Source organism: Pseudophryne corroboree, chromosome 5 (genome assembly GCF_028390025.1).
Source record: "Pseudophryne corroboree isolate aPseCor3 chromosome 5, aPseCor3.hap2, whole genome shotgun sequence".
Lineage (NCBI taxonomy): Eukaryota > Metazoa > Chordata > Amphibia > Anura > Myobatrachidae > Pseudophryne > Pseudophryne corroboree.
The window spans coordinates 537,193,199-537,213,945 of NC_086448.1; the positions used below are offsets into that span (position 1 = coordinate 537,193,199).

Below are 20,747 nucleotides of genomic sequence, written 5' to 3' on the forward strand. Positions count from 1 at the left end.
CGCGTAAGCTACACACTTTTTTTCTTTCTTTCAACCATTTACAGATGTATCCCTTTACACCTATGGGCTATAGATCGCGGCATGGCGTGCCATTGTGTACCGCTACCAGTATATGCACCAAGTGGGGGGCAGCCATCATAAGTAGCATGAAGCGGTTCTGACGCTGGCCGCTACTATTAGGAGCCAGCACAGGGTGTTTTATGTGTATGGCGGGTTCTTGTACAATACCATCTCTATGCTGCTGATACTCATATCTACTTTTCCTCCCCTGACCTCTCCCCTGCTCTCCTCACTCGTATCTTTAACCGTCTCTCTGCTATCTCTTCCTGGATGTCCCAGCACTTGTCTAAGGCTAAGCTGATCATCTTCCCTTCCTCCTACACAACCTCAACTCCCACAATTTCATTATCTATTCATGGCACTACTCTCTCCTCTAGCCCCCAAGGGCACTGTCTTGGAATAATCCTTGACTCCTCCCTCTCCTTCAAACCACACATCCAATACCTCTCACAAACCTGCCATTTTCATCTCAAAAATATTTCCAGGATCAGATCTGTTTTCACCCAGAATGCCATTAAGACCCTCATCCACTCACCGGTCATCTCCAGACTGGACTACTGTAATCTTCTTCTGGCATTCCTGACAAATCCCTCTCTTCACTCCAATCAGTCCACTGCCTGGCTCATTTTCTTCACCAAACGTAATACATCTACCTCCCCTCTCTTACAAGACCTTCACTGGCTCCCCTTGAGAATACAATTCAAGCTTCTCACACTCACTTACAAAGCCCTCACCCACGCCTCTTCCATTTACATCTTTGACCTTAGCTCCCTTTACACTCCTGCCCGTGCTCTGCTAATGTATGACACCTCTCCTGACTACTGACCTCCTCCCACTCCTACCTCTTTTGCACATGCTGCTCCCTTTCTCTAAAATGCTCTACCTCTTCCCCTCAGACTCTCCACCTCTCTACAAAACTTCAAACAGGCTCTCAAGACCCACTTCTTCACCAATCCCAGAAAACTCTCATCCTAACCCTCTGTCCCACACTCAACTGTCTACCCCATCTGTCATCCCTGCCTGCCCCTCCCCTTTAGAATGTAAGCTCTCATGAGCATGGCAGCAAATCCCTTGGTTTTCTACCACTCTGATACTTATTTCAGTGTTGTCTGCTGATGCGGTTATGTTAATATTCACTGTACTTGTCCTATATTGTCTTGAACTATAAGCCACTGTCTTCTTGTTTTGCTTATTTGTTTATATACTCTGTTGTAGTAATAATAATAATAATAATAATAATAATAATAAAAAAAAAAAATAGTCCAAGCTATGACCTTGATTCACTGAAATGAATAACTCATCAAGACCACCTGTTCCATATGAGCTTGTCTAATGGACAGTGACTTCTGGATGCAAACATTGATGATTAATTTAAATCAGGTAACTCAATATTACCAGTTCTACTGGGTCTGCAATGGTAACATATGTACATATAGTATCCTTATTTTGGTAGTCTATTTACTAAAATACTTGTAGATATGCGATGAAAATCTCCTATATAATAGGCCAGATCTGTGACTCTGTGCCTGTGTGTATAATGCTGGGAGTGGCTAGGAGCTCTCATTGGGTTAGTGTCACAACTGAGGGCCTGAGCTGACGGGAGGCAGCCTCAGTTGTAGGGGCTGAGATGTACCGGAACCTGGGAGGTTGTATCAGACCCCTGGACATGTAAGTAACATGAATAATAACTGCCCGAAGGCGTGACCACGACAACTTGGATAAAAGTCAATGATGTTTATTATGACAACTCCGCAACACAGCAGCAGTAAAAGAAAACGTAAAAGTCAGCAAAGAATAAATACAGTTCCTGGGTACTACAGGATGGCAGGAGCCACAGGGCACTGGTAGTGTGAGATAGTTCTTATGATCTTCTAGATGGAAAGTCCTTACCAGGCCCGACTGTAGCAATGGAGATAACCCAGGATTGTGCCAGCTGGTGTTCCAGGAAAAGCTGGGTTGCTGAAGATAAAACAGCTGCTGTGGATACTGGCTGGAACCAGACTGTTGTTAGCACGGAGTGGATACTGGCTGGAACCAGTTAAATAATAAATGAACTTGGGAGCGATGAAATATGAACTGAAATGTAGAACTTGAGAGCGGAGAAATAATAATACCGGTGGAGAGTGGTAAAGTGTAGAAAGGACACCGGCCCTTTAAGGGAAGCTGTACTCTGCTGGAAGCTGAGCTGGAAGCAGGTAATGTTGTAGCTGGAAACAGATGAATCCACAATGGATTGGAGAGTCAGGCTACACCGCAGGTGGAATGCTGGTGCGGGTCTCTATGGTGGAAGTCTTGAGACAGGAGCTGGAACCTGGAAGACAATCACAGGAGAGAGACAAACAGGAACTAGGTTTGACAACCAAAGCACTGACGCCTTCCTTGCTCAGGCACAGTGTATTTATACCTGCAGCAAGGAAGGGATTGGCTAGGCAATTATGCAGATTATCAATACTGAGAACAGATTGGTGGAAATGATCAGCTGACAGAATCCAAGATGGCTGCGCCCATGCAGACACTTGGAGGGAAGTTTGGTTTGTAATCCATGTGGTAATGAAAACAGTAATGGCGGCGCCGACCACCGGAGACAGGAGGCGCCAGGCCGACAGATGCACATCCAACCACGCGGACACAGCGGAGGCCGCGGCTGACGCAATCGCCACTCAGACACTCTGCATGCAGAAGTTCAGGGACGGCGGCGGAGGCCGCGGGAGACGCCATGCCAGGTGTAATATGGCGTTTACTGTGACAGCGTCCCAGAGTGACAGGAGAGGATACAGGAATGTACACATCAGGATAACAGATGGGATCCGGTCCTGGAGCGCTGAGCCAGCCTTGGGAGGCATCTGATGGGTAAGAAATGGCGTCCAGATACCCGGATCGTGACAGTTAGCAGCAGGTCTATCACACCCAGTCCATAGCTCATTGGGCGAGAAACGCCCTCCCACACAGGTTACATCCAATGGGAGGCTCTGTCCTTTGGCTGCTGTGTGTTCCCAGAGCAGGATTAACAATGGGGCTGATGGAGCTGCAGCTCCAGGTCCACACCCCAAAATAGGCCCACTGCATCTGCAGCAACATACCCTCCAACAATTTACACTTAAAAATTGGGTCAAATTCGAAAAGGGAACGTAGCCATGGGTACAGTGGTGTGGCCACGCCCCTCTTCCTATACTTTCAATGGAAGTTTGGAGAGCCAAAAATCAGTACAGACCATAAAAAAAGGTACTGTACCTGCCAAAAAGGTACAGCTGGGGGGTATGCCACTGCATCTGCAGCAAGTCTCTGTGCTGTAGATAGGGAAAAAAAATATTTTTACTGCAGCATCCTATGGGGGTCATTCTGACCTGATCGCTCGCTGCAGGTCATTGCAGCGCAGCGATCAGGTCAGAACTGCGCATGCGCCGGCGCATGGCTGACAGTCGACAGCTGTCGTTGCCTAGCGATCGCCTCGGCCTGATTAACAGGTGCCTCTGCCTGGGCGGCAGGGGGCGGCACGGCGGCGTTTGGACGCCGTTTTGTGGGCATGGTCTGGCCAACGCAGGCGTGGCCGGACCGTGAGGGGGGGCGCCCGCTTCGGCTGCGTGACGTCACACGCAACCGTTGCGACCAGGGCAGCGACGAGTAACTCCCGGTAAGCCACAGGAGCTGCAATGGCTGGGAGTTACTCTTCAAGTACAAAAGCATCGCCGCTGTGCTGTTGTGAAATGAGCTTGTTGGACTCTACCTTCCAGAATGGCACTCTTAAGTCTTGAAGCTCAGGACTTGACTTATTCCCATTTGGTAACACCAGCTTGTAGAGGGGAGGTGATGAGTCAGATCTCTGGATGTAGATCAACTGCATTTCTATTAGACCCAAGCTTAGGAACACCAAGTACAGCAACAGAGGTACAGGAGATGACAAAGGAGCTACAGCTTAAATGACACCACATTGGACAACCCATTGTGAGTCACTGAACATTTAAAAATATATGTGCCTCCTGTGCAATATGGATGTAGCCATTTTGAGAGATGAACCAATGTTCAGAAGAATGCAGCAAAACAATTAGCTAGGAACTAGTGACACCATAAAGTCATGAAGCTTCATTCTCATTGAATATATCTAACCCACAAAATGCTGTCATTTATTGTAGGTGATCGGTACATGCAATAGCTTTCAATAGATAGTAAGCCTTCAGCTGTTTGGGTCCTCTTTCATACTGGATTAGTACATTAGTTAAGGAGGAATACCAAGCACTACTTGACTAGTAGAGAGGTCATGTCCTTTTTTCTGACAACCTGACAGTTGTATTCAAAATTCTCCAAGATCACACCTGGAAGATTAGTCATTAAATTGGAATTGAGCAGGCTTTAAGCATTGGAATCCAAGAATGGAGATTATGTTGTTGTGCTAGTTAGTCAGATGGCGTCTTCATGAATAACAGTTTACTTAATGGCAAATGTCTGACTTTTTGTTTTTAAAATAAAATGAAAACATTACATATCTCCAAGGCAGAACTGGCCATGTGGCCAAACATAACTGAATGCCCCTAGAGTCTGGCCACCCCTGATGGTGACCTATGTGTGAAAAACAAAAGGTTGTCCTAGGAATAATTGATTCTGTACCTCTACCGTTTTAATATATAAGACTAGTTGGCTAAAATATGTCTTTCTAAATTCTATACCTTCTTATACTTCCAGATGGTGATTTACAAAATGAAGAAGGAATGATGGAAAATGGGCAGCCAATTGGAACTGGGTCATCCTCACTTCCAGTTATAACCGAACTAGAATCCAATTCTGTTTCAGGTGACACTTGTGCATATGAAGTACTTCCAACCTCTGAGCTCATGGATGGGACAGGTGACTATTATCATCTGATATATTGATACTCCATGTCTATGGAATGCTATATGCTGGAGTCATAGCGTTAGTGATAATGTGATACATATAAGTTCATTAAGAAGAATTAAGTTCAGCAGTGGTCCAGACAAAGTGGATGTATATATTTTGCAGTCAGAAAATGCACCCTATGGGCGAGATTCAAATGTTACTGCCGCCGGCAGCCACTAGATGGCGCCGAACAGAGCAGTTATTTATTTACAGTTTCTTATATAGCGCAGCATATTCCGTTGCGCTTTACAATTGGAATATTCAGTTGTAGCTCCGAGTGCGATCGGCTGCCGGCATCTGCATTTCAGCCCGCACCCCCAGGGGTGGTGAGCTGAAATGTGTGAAAAATGATCCGCTTGGGCACCTAAACTGCACTTTTCCCGATCGTGCCAATTAGTTTAGTCGGGTTTAGCCTCTTTACGTGGCTAAAACCAGACACTAATGGGCGCGATCAGTGGGATAGGGGACATCAATTGAATATCGCCCTGTGATCTCCCTGTGATCTTAGATGGGAGATCGGGGGCGATAACAATTAAATTCCCCCTATGAATCTTATTTGTAGTTGTGATATTACTGATAAATTGAGCACCGTGAACCATAAACCATCACAATGATATCCTAGCGAATGAACATGACGCATTTTCATGAGTAGCGGTTAAGGCAACAGAATGTCTGTATCCATTGGCATAACTAGGGACTACTAAGCTACTTCAACACCACATGACACCCAGAAAAAGTCCCAAACAGTCAGCTGGTCCAGAGAACCTGAAAATGGCAGGAACCATTTCCACAGAGTGCTTATTGCGTAGTTTAACAGCATCCGGGAACTTTGAGTGGATATGGTTTTTAACCTAGGTAACTCAGTTACTATATGCTATGTTCCTGCCTGTAGCATAAAGCTTGTACAGAAAAAGGAAGTGAACCACATAAATGTATACACAGCAGGACGCGTAAGCTCTTATTTCTTAACACATGAACCCTTATCCTTTCTATGAGTCATATTGGTAGTGTCCACAGAGGAAACAGTGCTTGTGTATCAGGAATCTAGCACGTAAGCTGCTTGCTACAGTATGTACAGGAAAGTATAGTCTAAGGGGGGTATTCAATTGTTTGAAAAGTCAGTTGGGTGTCTGTTTTTTTCCCTATCTAATAGACAGGAAAAAACAGACACCCAACCGACTTTTCAAACATTTGAATTCCCCCCTTAGAGTGCAATGAACCCTAGGCTAATATACATGGGCCCCTTGAGCTTCCGGGACCCAGAGCAGTGGAATGGATGACCGCATACTTCACACCACTCTAACTCACTATATTGTCCAGAATCCAACTCAACTTATCCTAACCTATAAACTACACTACCACATCATGCATCTCAAATCCCACCTTAAAGACTCTTCCTCATGTCCTCTTAGATCCTCTTAGATCTGTGTCTGAGCTGAGGGTTGCCTTCTCTCTAGTAACCACCGCTCACTCCCACCTACATCGTTTTGCTCTGCCGCTAACCGTTAAGGGTTTTCCTATCATGCTGGATTAGGCCCTATATCAGATCTTTAAATGCTGTCTGAAAACCCACATCTCTAGTAAAGTCTGCCTTACTCACAGGTGAAGCCTTTCTGTTGTCTGAATCCTCATTCATATACAGTTCACTTATCTCAGATCTCCCGTATCTATTAGATTGTAAGCTCCCAGGGCCCTCCCAACCCTTGTTTTCATGTTAAAACTTATTTTGTCTACCTTGTATGTCCCTGTTTTATGTATGCCCTGGTTTCCCCACTGTCTGGACTGTGAGCACTATGGTGTTTTACAAATGAAAGTAATAATGATATCACATGACAGCACAGTGGACTAATTGAATTTTGTATATTGTTCTATTATTTTAGTTGGGTGATAGGACACAGTAACTATTGGTGTAAGTGTTGGCCCAACGATACATGTGTGATAATCATCATTGCTGAGGCCCTGGTTGGGCTATCAGTTCTATCAGAGTGGTTACCACTTAGCCACTTGACTTGGTTTAATTTCCCACAATTCGTTACCGTGGGTAATAATGGGAGATAGCCAAGGCTATTCAATTAGCCTCCCGACTTAACCCTATAGGCTTGTTAATGCCAGTTAATGGTGCCCACACACGGTGCGATTATAGCATGCAATTTAATTAAAATCGCATCACGTCTAGTTCAAATCGCACCGTATTTATTTTTCCTTGCGATGCGATGCGCGCTCCCGCGTAGTCAATATTGCAAGGCAAAATAGTATGTGCAATCAGGTATTTTTGTACTACATCATATACATTACATATTGTAGTGTAGTTCAAATCGCATGTAGTTAAATAGCATACCCACTTAGTCCAAATCGTATAGCACACATTGTATAAGTTTAAATCGCACCTAGCACACATCTCACCGTGTGTGGGCACCATAACTTAAGGGGCTGGATGTAATGCCAAGTTCAGGATGCCCTGCGGGATGCTGGCCGAAATCGGATATTTTTTTAAAAGGGCAATCACTTACAAAGCATGGTTTTGTCTTGTAAGTGATTGCCCCTTTAAAAAAAATGTCTGAGTTTGGCCGGCATCCCTTCCAATGTGTTAATCGGCGTTAACTCACATAATCTGTGAAGAGTTATCAGGGATTTTTTCTCCTGTCTCCAGCAGGTGAAACTAAACCCTGATGGATGCTGGCTTCGGGGCTAATTGGATAGAGCTGGGGATCAATTAGCCCACTGTAGTTTACTGCGGCTAATTGAATTCTCTCTCTCCTTCACCCTCAATATGGTGATTAATATTTTGTGTACAAATGAACATGTAGATCATAAAGAGAATGGTACGAAAAAATTATAACAACGATTTTGTTTTTGTTTCGTATATATATATATATATATATATATATTACAATTTATATTATATATTACAATTTATGTTACTTTGCGCAACAATCACTATTATTCAGCATGCAAACATTGATTTTTTTATTATGTTAGTTTTAGAAAAGCAATCAATAATGTTCTGCATTTGTTTAAATCAGTGTGGACATCTGGTGTACAGCTTTGGAATTACACATAGCTTGCAAAATGATATACAGTGATAGTAATGCCTGTTAGGATTACAGTACACAAGTAATCAAATTTAAATTCAGTTAAATTAGGGGGAATGGAATGAAATACAAACATCTGTTATTTTCTCCTTAAAATAAATAAATATGAATTAAGTAATGTAGATAGACCGACGGATCTTCACATAATGAATTAAGTACTATCAACTGAAAATCATTATCATTGCATACCAGTGTACCAGCCGTCCAGCTCCCACAAGCTCTTGGCAAGTGTATTTTCATCTGCACTGATGTCTACCTCATCGCTATTACATGAACCTGCTCTTACTCTACTTGGACTATGCTGGTCTGACCCATCTTGCCATAAGAGGAGTCACAAGTATAAGATGCTGCCCCTCCTTACTCCATATCTACATATTTTAAATATGTTGCATTCTCATAAACACATGCTTTTACCAAGGTGGAAAGCTGCACCTTCTGGGGTTTATACAGAGTCTGTTTTGTGGATGACATTTGAGAATTTTAGCACTGGCCAAACATATGTAACGTTGAGCAGGTCAGAGTTGTACGCATCTCAGCCATATCTCCACTTGAGTGGGAGTAACAGGGCAACAATTGGGCGTACACATAGGCTAAGTGTTTAGAGGACATGTCATTGGCATGTAGATGGACTGGCGGTTACAGGTGAGTTTAGGCAGAAATATATCCAATTATAGTATGATCACTGGCATCAAGGATATCGCTGCCACAGTTGTGCATTGATAGTGATAGTGGCTACTTTCACATGTGGCCAGATGCAGAGGGAGAGACACATTTAATTACAAGCGCACAATGTGGCACATCTGCAGGTGACTTGTGTGTGATTCTCAGTAATCTGCTCTAACAAGAATTATTTATAACTCTAAATGAAACTCTATATCCAGTTACTTTACTCATAAAAAGAAATAATGTACAGTACCTGCAGTCTAAAGGTGGGTATACACAGGCCGATATATCGGCCGTTCTATTGTACGGCCGATATATCGCGGGTCTGTCGGCCAGTGTGTACAGGCAATATGTCTGTGAACTCCGTCGTTCACAGACATATCGCGTCGGCCCCGCAGCACAGCCGACAGCCAATATATCTACCAAAATATTGGCGCATCGCTGTGTGTGTACGGTAGACCAGCCGCCCCCCCCGTACACATGCTGTGGCTGACGGCGGTGATTGACAGCTGAACTGGGCGGGCGTGTGTACACGCCCGCCCAGTGCATGACGTCAGTCCCCGATGGGCAGTGTGTATGCAGAGCACACTGCCCGATCTGTCCATAGATATATCTGCAGATCACTTGATCTGCAGATATATCTATCAGTGTGTACCCACCTTAATTAAACAGGCACAATCATAGCTGCTTTAAGCCGCATACACACAGTGTGATATAACTACCGATATGGACTATATAGTCCAAATCGGTAGAAAACATAGTGCATATCGCACCGTGTGTATACATCTTGCGATGCTGATGCGCGGTCCTGCAGGGTCGGCATCGCAAGAAAAAATAGACTGTGCAGGCAGATCAATTTTGACTAGAAAGTGTACAATCTAGTTTCTAGTATAGTCAAAATTGTATATAGTCAAAATTGTACATAGCCAAAATTGCACCGTGTGTATAGTCGGTGGTTCTGGGCTCCGGGGAGTTCAAGGGAAAACGCAAAGTCAAAATCGGTGTTTAGGCAGAATCGCAAAGTGTGTAGGCCGCTTTAGTCATTTGGGAACATGGGTGTATATTGTGTAGTATTCTTTGCTGTATATACTTTAACCACTGTCTGTTGCTCCTTTAGAGGATTCACTGAACCTGTGTGTTTTCGTGAGAAAATGTGTGGGTTTTTTTACGGGCGATCTAATTGGATAGCCTGTAAAAAAATATTGGTGAAAAACCGTGGACGTTTTTCTCACCCGATGTTTTATTGTACCTAATTGGATACCCCCCACAGTTGGGAAGCACTTAGCTAAAGCAACAAATAAGAGTTTTGTAGTGCACCTTGTTTAGCAGCTAGTGGCTACAAACCAATGTACAACAAACACCACTAATTTCTGAAGTGACTATAAGTTAGTATAAAACACTAAGACATACCAACTTTTATCCACCGTCCTCCGATTGGTCCATGGAGGGTCAGGTCAAGGTTGGATGGGTGGATATGAGATGCTACAAATTGCGTCATCTCAGCCCATCCCTCCACGATGCAATGCAGCTCCAGGAGTAGCCACCAAGTTAAGGTGGAGCAGGCATAGATCTATCTGGGTGGAAATGTTCCAGACCCTGGTTTCTGATCACTCTCATCTCCCTGATGTAAGGTGGGCCACAGGGCAGAAAGGAAGATTACAATAATTGGGCAGAGGAGAGAGAAAGCAGCGTGCACTGGCAGTTTGAGTCAGCAGTTCAGAATGTGGAAATGGGAGCTGAATTATGAAGAAAGCTTGGTGATGAAGGGGCCATGGCAGAAGCACTCCTGCAACACAGCTGTTTCCCTCAGTAACTGGAAATAATGGTGTACATGTTCTAAGTGGAGATAAGAAGCAAAAACAATGCAGGTATTACTAAACAGAAAAGTCACTGCTGGCCTTTTTCTCCAGCACCGCTTTCTCCACTAGAGGATGTCTATATGCAGGGAGGTATAAGTGGTACTAATGTACAAAGCCTGGCCTCGGAAGGTGTCCCACAGCCTGTGAGTAATACCAGAATCAGCTGTGATTTTTCTATGCTTGCTATCCCAAGTATTTGGTGTCTGAAAGCATATGTTCCAATTTCATACTTGCTTAATTTGTAATTAAGTAGAACTGTTATCTGTATGCAATGCCACATTTCAAAGGTTTAGACAATATTCAATTATATATTGTATCATAGAGAAGCAGTCAGGATCCCGGCTTCCGTATCATAAGCATATTGTAGGTTTACCTGGAACACATACTAGTTTAGGATGACGTAAGACAAGACTAAGGGGGTCATTCCGACCCGCTCGCATGCTGCAATTTCTCGCAGCCGTGCGAACGGGTGTGAAATGCACGTGGACGGCAATGCGCAGATGCTTCGGTCGCCAGGCATCGCCACGGAGCGATGGACCTTACGAAGAAGCCGTTCGCAGCGGCGAACGCAAGAAGATTGACAGGCAGAAGGCGGACCTGGGCGGCAACTCACCGTTTTTGGGGAGTGTCCGGAAAAATGCAGGCATGCCCAGCCATTGACGTCAGCTCCAAGCTGGATCATCGCAGCGGGTGAGTAAATCCTGAGCTGTGCAGAGACTGCACAAACTTTTTGTTTGTGCAGCTCTCTGCACAAGCAATTGCAGCCCTGCACAGCCCTAACCCTTTTCCTTGTAGGCGGCGATTACCTGGTTGCAGCAGTGCAAAAAATAGCCTGCGTGCGACCAGGTCGGAATGACCCCCTAAGAAAACAACCTCTTGCATGGGGTCTAGGTTGATTCAGTGCAATACAGTAATAACTGTCTTACATTTCCAGCGCAGTACGGGGGCAGACATCATGAAAACCTCCTAGGGTTTAATTTTGTGTTAGATAATTTATCAGTGTAATGATCCCTTCTGGAGCTATTCATGAGCAGTTCAAGTCTGCAAGGAAGTAGAAAAAGCAAATAGAAAAAGGTAAAATCATGTTGGACTGCGAATTAACGTGGAAACAGCTGCACTTTACGGAAGTCTGAACTCTCACAAAACTGCATGCAGCCCCATAGGTCTGCGAGCAATTTTTTACAAATTCGGGCTGCGAGAGGTGCGAGATGTGGTGCCGTTGCTGGCGTTTTAACGCCGCAGCAACGGCAACTCATACCCTTAGCAGGTAACTGGATTGACCCCTAAATCTCATTGTAAAAGCAAAGTCTGACATTTGTTTACTGTATGAAAAATCAGCCCCTTTTTCCATGCATGCAAATAAATAAATAAATGCATCTGCTCCAGGAGCAAATTGCTCTTATTTTGTTTGCTCCTAACTTTAAATCAGGTCATGTAGGTATTTAAATCCCATTTAACTACATAATGAGTTAGATGCAGCTACTAGCATGTAAAATGTCATGTGGAGAAATGCCTGTGTTGTCAGTGCCTTACACATGTTCAATCCAAGGGCCTCATTCAGCGATGTTGGACGTAGTAGAGCCATGTTTTTCATCTGTATGTGCGTCTGAGTCGCACAGCGCATGCATCCTGAATTTGTATGTACTGAGTCGCAGCAGTGATGTAGACACACAGTAGCAGAAATGTAAGGGGGATCCTGGACAGTGGTTGGAAGGTAACAGGGGGTGACTAAAATGACGCAGTGAGATGTGTCTTACGGGACAATCACATACATGAAAAACGACATGTCTTTATTGTCCATATTTTCACATTTAAAAAGTCTAATTATTCATTGGGAGAACTATCCCAGGGGTGCTGCACTGCCCCCTGACATTTCATTAAAACAAGGATCTTTCCCTACTTTTCACTTGCTCTGGAGGTGCAAAGTAAAAGTCGCATTAAATCCCATATGTTAATGTAGATTCTAATTGAATAACAAAAAGTATTGACCCCATCTTTTACCCATGGTTAAAGTTGCGTGACCTAGATTGCGGTTAATTGAGTCTACCCCAGTGCCTTCCAAATGATCATCATTTATATTTTGTTCCTAAAAATTATTTTTAAAGGATACAGTATGTTTAAATATCAAATGTGCCAGGAGTACAGAGTGAAAATGCTCAGTTTTACATTTATGGTAATTCTACTAAATACATTGAAGTAGTACTCGTCATATAACAGCTAAACTATATCACTTTGATTATTCACTGTATTTATCAGATTCTACAATACAAATGACTTGTAGAGAATATTGTACCAGGTGGGAAAACACACGTTAGTTACTTTCAACTGAATAGCACATTTCTGCTGAAATTTACAATAAATGAGCAATTATTTGTTTAAAAATGTACAGCTGTAATAGTACAAGTTTGAGACAAGTATGGGAATTACATTCTGATCTGTCCGTGCCATATTTGTAGCAAGTCTGTGAAATAACCCATTGCTTTTCATGCTGTTGCCACACGTTTGTTTGCTACTTCACATGTAACAGTGTTATGTCTGTCATGTGGTTTATGTTCCTCAGTGTCTGAAGATCTCCCGTCTGAGCCAGGATTATTATCCCAGGATCCATCCTACAAGCCAACCCTGCTACTTCCCCCAAAAAAATCATCCGCTTTCCCCGTAGACCATGAGGACACCCCTGTGAAACCACTAACTCTCCTCAAGCAGCCCCCTGCCCTGCCTCCTAAACCTATTTCCAGAATTGCCAATCATATAGCAGGTAAGAGACAGTGAATGAACCTTGTTTGCCTCTTCCTTCCTGAGTTCTGCAGGTGTACCAGCCAGACTTAGCTTATGAATAGCATTACAGTTTGTTAGGAAGTATTACAATACAGTACATGGATGTACTGAGGAGACATCTGCCCACTCATGGGCAGATGTAGGTGTTTGGCCTAAGCGATAAACAACTGCATCTGCATTCGGCCACGTGCTTTATTAAGTCGATTCACATTTTGAAATCTGGAAAATGTTGACATTGACATATAACATAGTAAAAATGTCGACATTACCATCAAGGTTAGATTTAGGGACTAGGGTTAGGGTTAGATGTTCGACATCATGGCAATAAACCACTCATTTACAGTATACATTATTTCTCTGACGTCCTAGTGGATGCTGGGGACTCCGTCAGGACCATGGGGATTAGCGGCTCCGCAGGAGACAGGGCACAAAATTTAAAAGTTTGACCACTAGGTGGTGTGCACTGGCTCCTCCCCCTATGACCCTCCTCCAAGCCTCAGTTAGGTTTTTGTGCCCGTCCGAGCAGGGTGCAATCTAGGTGGCTCTCCTAAAGAGCTGCTTAGAAAAAGTTTTATTAGGTTTTTTATTTTCAGTGAGTCCTGCTGGCAACAGGCTCACTGCAACGAGGGACTTAGGGGAGAAGAAGTGAACTCACCTGCGTGCAGGATGGATTGGCTTCTTAGGCTACTGGACACTAGCTCCAGAGGGACGATCACAGGTACAGCCTGGATGGGTCACCGGAGCCGCGCCGCCGACCCCCTTGCAGATGCCGAAAAGAGAAGAGGTCCAGAAACCGGCGGCTGAAGACTTCTCAGTCTTCATGAGGTAGCGCACAGCACTGCAGCTGTGCGCCATTGCTCTCGTCACACTTCACACCAACGGTCACTGAGGGTGCAGGGCGCTGGGGGGGGCGCCCTGGGCAGCAATGAGAAATACCTATTCTGGCTAAAATACATCACATATAGCCCCTGGGGCTATATGGATGTATTTAACCCCTGCCAGGTTTTCAGAAAAACCGGGAGAAGAAGCCCGCCGAAAAGGGGGCGGGGCCTATTCTCCTCAGCACACAGCGCCATTTTCCTACACAGCTCCGCTGCTAGGAAGGCTCCCAGGCTCTCCCCTGCACTGCACTACAGAAACAGGGTAAAAACAGAGAGGGGGGGGCACTTATTTGGCGATATTAACAATATTTGAGCTGCTATAAGGGGAACACACTTATTTAAGGTTGTCCCTATATATTTATAGCGCTTGGGTGTGTGCTGGCAAACTCTCCCTCTGTCTCCCCAAAGGGCTAGTGGGGTCCTGTCTTCTATCAGAGCATTCCCTGTGTGTCTGCTGTGTGTCGGTACGCGTGTGTCGACATGTATGAGGACGATGTTGGTGTGGAGGCGGAGCAATTGCCTGTAATGGTGATGTCACCCCCTAGGGAGTCGACACCAGAATGGATGGCTTTATTTATGGAATTACGTGATACTGTCAGCACGCTGCAAAGGTCGGTGGACGACATGAGACGGCCGGCAAACCAGTTAGTACCTGTCCAGGCGTCTCAAACACCGTCAGGGGCTGTAAAACGCCCTTTACCTCAGTCGGTCGACACAGACCCAGACACGGACACCGAATCCAGTGTCGACGGTGAAGAAACAAACGTATTTTCCAGTAGGGCCACACGTTATATGATCACGGCAATGAAGGAGGTTTTGCATATCTCTGATACTGCAAGTACCACAAAAAGGGGTATTATGTGGGGTGTGAAAAAACTACCGGTAGTTTTTCCTGAATCAGAGGAATTGAATGAAGTGTGTGATGAAGCGTGGGTTACCCCCGATAGAAAACTGCTAATTTCAAAGAAGTTATTGGCATTATACCCTTTCCCGCCAGAGGTTAGGGCGCGCTGGGAAACACCCCCTAGGGTAGATAAGGCGCTCACACGCTTATCAAAGCAAGTGGCGTTACCGTCGCCAGAGACGGCCGCCCTCAAGGATCCAGCTGATAGGAGGCTGGAGAATACACTAAAAAGTATATACACACATACGGGTGTTATACTGCGACCAGCAATCGCCTCAGCCTGGATGTGCAGTGCTGGGGTGGCTTGGTCAGAGTCACTGACTGAAAATATTGATACCCTGGATAGGGACAGTATTTTACTGACTATAGAGCATTTAAAGGATGCATTTCTATATATGCGAGATGCACAGAGAGATATTTGCACTCTGGCATCAAGAGTAAGTGCGATGTCCATATCTGCCAGAAGAAGTTTATGGACGCGACAGTGGTCAGGTGATGCGGATTCCAAACGGCATATGGAAGTATTGCCGTATAAGGAGGAGGAATTATTTGGGGTCGGTCTATCGGATCTGGTGGCCACGGCAACAGCCGGAAAATCCACCTTTTTACCTCAGGTCACCTCCCAGCAGAAAAAGACGCAGTCTTTTCAGCCGCAGTCCTTTCGTTCCTATAAGAACAAGCGAGCAAAACGACATTCATATTTGCCCCGAGGCAAAGGAAAGGGTAAGAGACTGCAGCAAGCAGCTCCTTCCCAGGAGCAGAAGTCCTCCCCGGCTTCTGCAAAGGCCTCAGCATGACGCTGGGACCTTACAAGCGGACTCAGGGGCGGTGGGGGGTCGCCTCAAGAATTTCAGCGCACAGTGGGCTCACTCTCAGGTGGACCCCTGGATCCTGCAGGTAGTATCTCAGGGTTACAGGTTGGAATTCGAGAAGTCTCCCCCTCGCCGGTTCCTAAAGTCTGCTTTGCCAACGTCACCCTCCGACAGGGCGACGGTATTGGAAGCCATTCACAAGCTGTATTCTCAGCAGGTGATAGTCAAGGTACCCCTTCTACAACAGGGAAAGGGGTATTACTCCACGCTATTTGTGGTACCGAAGCCGGACGGCTCGGTAAGACCTATTCTAAATCTGAAATCTCTGAACCTGTACATACAAAAATTCAAGTTCAAGATGGAGTCACTCAGAGCAGTGATAGCGAATCTGGAAGAAGGGGACTTTATGGTGTCCTTGGACATCAAGGATGCTTACCTTCATGTCCCAATTTGCCCTTCACACCAAGGGTACCTCAGGTTCGTGGTACAAAACTGTCATTATCAGTTTCAGACGCTGCCGTTTGGATTGTCCACGGCACCCCGGGTCTTTACCAAGGTAATGGCCGAAATGATGATCCTTCTTCGAAGAAAAGGCGTATTAATTATCCCTTACTTGGACGATCTCCTGATAAGGGCAAGATCCAGAGAACAGCTGGAGGTCGGAGTAGCACTAACCCAAGTAGTGCTCCAACAGCACGGGTGGATTCTGAATTTTCCAAAATCCCAACTGATCCCGACGACACGTCTGCTGTTCCTAGGGATGATTCTGGACACTGTTCAGAAAAAGGTATTTCTTCCGGAGGAGAAAGCCAGGGAGTTATCCGAACTCGTCAGGAACCTCCTAAAACCAGGGAGAGTGTCTGTGCATCAATGCACAAGAGTCCTGGGAAAAATGGTGGCTTCTTACGAAGCGATTCCATTCGGCAGATTCCATGCACAAATTTTTCAGTGGGATCTGCTGGACAAATGGTCCGGATCGCATCTGCAGATGCATCAGCGGATAAAATTGTCGACAAGGACAAGGGTGTCTCTGCTATGGTGGTTGCAGAGTGCTCATCTGTTAGAGGGCCGCAGATTCGGTATACAGAACTGGGTCCTAGTGACCACGGATGCCAGCCTGAGAGGCTGGGGAGCGGTCACACAGGGAAGAAACTTCCAGGGCGTGTGGTCAAGCCTGGAAACGTCTCTTCACATAAATATACTGGAACTAAGAGCAATCTACAATGCTCTAAGCCTGGCAAAACCTCTGCTTCAGGGTCAGCCGGTGTTGATCCAGTAGGACAACATCACGGCAGTCGCCCACGTAAACAGACAGGGCGGCACAAGAAGCAGGAGGGCAATGGCAGAAGCTGCAAGGATTCTTCGCTGGGCAGAAAATCATGTGATAGCACTGTCAGCAGTGTTCATCCCGGGAGTGGACAACTGGGAAGCAGACTTCCTCAGCAGACACGATCTTCACCCGGGAGAGTGGGGACTTCATCCAGAAGTCTTCCACATGATTGTGGTCCATTGGGAAAGACCAATGGTGGACATGATGGCGTCCCGCCTCAACAAAAAACTGGACAGGTATTGCGCCAGGTCAAGAGACCCTCAGGCAATAGCTGTGGACGCTCTGGTAACACCATGGGTGTACCAGTCAGTGTATGTGTTCCCTCCTCTGCCTCTCATACCCAAGGTACTGAGAATTATACGGCAAAGGGGAGTAAGAACGATACTAGTGGCTCCGGACTGGCCAAGAAGGACTTGGTACCCGGAACTTCAGGAGATGCTCACGGAAGATCCGTGGCCTCTACCTCTAAGAAGGGATCTGCTTCAGCAGGGACCGTGTCTATTCCAAGACTTACCGCGGCTGCGTTTGACGGCATGACGGTTGAACGCCGGATCCTAAGGGAAAAAGGCATTCCGGAAGAGGTCATCCCTACCCTGGTCAAAGCCAGGAAGGAGGTGACTGCACAACATTATCACCGCATTTGGAGAAAATATGTTGCGTGGTGTGAGGCCAGGAGGGCCCCGACGGAGGAATTTCAACTGGGTCGATTCCTACATTTCCTGCAAACAGGATTGTCTATGGGCCTCAAATTAGGGTCCATTAAGGTTCAAATTTCGGCCCTGTCGATTTTCTTCCAAAAAGAATTGGCTTCAGTTCCTGAAGTCCAGACTTTTGTAAAAGGAGTACTACATATACAGCCCCCGGTTGTGCCCCCAGTGGCACCGTGGGATCTCAATGTAGTTTTGGATTTTTTCAAATCCCATTGGTTTGAGCCACTCAAATCGGTGGATTTGAAATATCTTACATGGAAAGTAACCATGCTACTGGCCCTGGCTTCAGCCAGGAGAGTGTCGGAATTGGCGGCTTTATCGTATAAAAGCCCATATCTGATTTTCCATTCGGACAGGGCAGAATTGAGGACGCGTCCTCAGTTTCTTCCTAAGGTAGTATCAGCGTTTCACCTGAACCAGCCTATTGTGGTGCCTGCGGCTACTAGCGATTTGGAGGATTCCAAGTTGCTGGACGTTGTCAGAGCATTGAAAATATATATTTCAAGGACGGCTGGAGTCAGAAAATCTGACTCGCTGTTTATACTGTATGCACCCAACAAGCTGGGTGCTCCTGCTTCTAAGCAGACGATTGCTCGTTGGATTTGTAGCACAATTCAACTGGCAGGCCTGCCACAGCCTAAATCTGTCAATGCCCACTCCACAAGGAAGGTGGGCTCATCTTGGGCGGCTGCCCGAGGGGTCTCGGCATTACAACTCTGCCGAGCAGCTACGTGGTCAGGGGAGAACACGTTTGTAAAATTCTACAAATTTGATACCCTGGCTAAGGAGGACCTGGAGTTCTCTCATTCGGTGCTGCAGAGTCATCCGCACTCTCCCGTCCGTTTGGGAGCTTTGGTATAATCCCCATGGTCCTGACGGAGTCCCCAGCATCCACTAGGACGTCAGAGAAAATAAGAATTTACTCACCGGTAATTCTATTTCTCGTAGTCCGTAGTGGATGCTGGGCGCCCATCCCAAGTGCGGATTGTCTGCAATACTTGTACATAGTTATTGTTACAAAAAAATCGGGTTGTTTATTGTTGTGAGCCATCTTTTCAGAGGCTCCTACGTTTATCATACTGTTAACTGGGTTCAGATCACAAGTTGTACGGTGTGATTGGTGTGGCTGGTTTGAGTCTTACCCGGGATTCAAAATCCTTCCTTATTGTGTACGCTCGTCCGGGCACAGTATCCTAACTGAGGCTTGGAGGAGGGTCATAGGGGGAGGAGCCAGTGCACACCACCTAGTGGTCAAACTTTTAAATTTTGTGCCCTGTCTCCTGCGGAGCCGCTAATCCCCATGGTCCTGACGGAGTCCCCAGCATCCACTACGGACTACGAGAAATAGAATTACCGGTGAGTAAATTCTTATTTTTTATTGGTTCTATATGCACTACCCTGTACAATAAGTACCATACATCTAGAAATGATAATGAAGCATATGTACCTGTTCCATAATGCATGTTATTTGCTAACTTAGATGTCTGTTTATGTAGATCCTGTGCATACTGTAAATATGTATCGCCGCTTTCCGCACCAGTACAGTTTTAAGCTGCGCCCATATTCAGCAATCCCTGGCTCCATTAGGTGCCTCTGGTTAACCTGCTGTTAAATTTACAAAAGTTGAAAAAAAAACCTTCCTTTGTTGAAAACACTTTGGGGTATATGCAATAGCGGGCGAATTCGCGGCAATTATCGCCGTTTTTTCAATTCGACCAAATTCGCCAGGTGAATTCCGGAAGGTGGCTTCCGGAATTCACCATATGCAATGAAAAACGGATTCGCCAGAGTCGCGGGCGAAAATCGGCCGATTTGGCGGATTTTGCCGCGATTTTAAAAAACGGGAAAAAACGGGGAAAAACCCGAAAAAAAAATGGCGTGGGGTCCCCCCTCCAAAGCATAACCAGCCTCGGGCTCATCGAGCTGGTCCTGGTTCTAAAAATGCAGGGGAAAAATCGGCCAGGGATCCCCCGTATTTTTAAAACCAGCACCGGGCTCTGCGCCTGATGCTGGTGCCAAAAATACGGGGGACAAAAAGAGTAGGGGTCCCCCGTATTTTTAACACCAGCATCGGGCTCCACTAGCTGGACAGATAATGCCACAGCCGGGGGTCACTTTTATGCCGTGCCCTGCGGCCGTGGCATCAAATATCCAACTAGTCACCCCTGGCCGGGGTACCCTGGGGGAGTGGGGACCCCTTCAATCAAGGGGTCCCCCCCCCCCAGCCACCCAAGGGCCAGGGGTGAAGCCCGAGGCTGTCCCCCCCCATCCAATGGGCTGCGGATGGGGGGGCTGATAGCCTTTGTGATAAAAAAAAAGATATTGTTTTTTCCATTAGTACTACAAGTCCCAGCAAGCCTCCCCCGCAAGCTGGTACTTGGAGAACCACAAGTACCAGCATGCGGGAGAAAAACGGGCCCGCTGGTACCTGTAGTACTACTGGGAAAAAAATACCCAAATAAAAACAGGACACACACACCTTGATAGTAAAACTTTATTTCATACGCCGACACACACATACTTACCTGTGTTGACACGCCGACTGCAACGATCTCCGACGATCCGAGGGTACCTGTCAAAAAATTATACTCACCTTCCAGCGTCCAGAGGTCCAGGTCCAGAGGTAAATCCACGTACTTTGTAAAAAAACAAACCGAACACGATCCACCGGACTAATGAAAGGGGTCCAATGTTTTCACATTAGACTCCTTTCCCCGAATGCCGGGACATCACGTGACTCCTGTCACTGATGTCCCTTCAGCCAATCAGGAAGCGCTACTGCCGTGGCG

General features: G+C 45.9%; 1 protein-coding gene across 6 annotated transcripts in view; it reads left to right on the forward strand.

The window, feature by feature from the left end:
- PHACTR1 (phosphatase and actin regulator 1) overlaps positions 1–20,747 on the forward strand; it is an 806,703-nt gene that overhangs the window by 712,971 nt on the left and 72,985 nt on the right. For 3 of the 6 annotated variants that reach the window (XM_063923183.1, XM_063923182.1, XM_063923180.1), the window contains 2 exons: positions 4,738–4,899; positions 13,104–13,301. In XM_063923183.1, coding sequence (XP_063779253.1) covers positions 4,738–4,899; positions 13,104–13,301 — 360 coding nt within the window. The remainder of the gene's footprint in view (positions 1–4,737; positions 4,900–13,103; positions 13,302–20,747) is intronic. The other 3 variants (XM_063923185.1, XM_063923184.1, XM_063923181.1) reach the window with 2 other exon arrangements.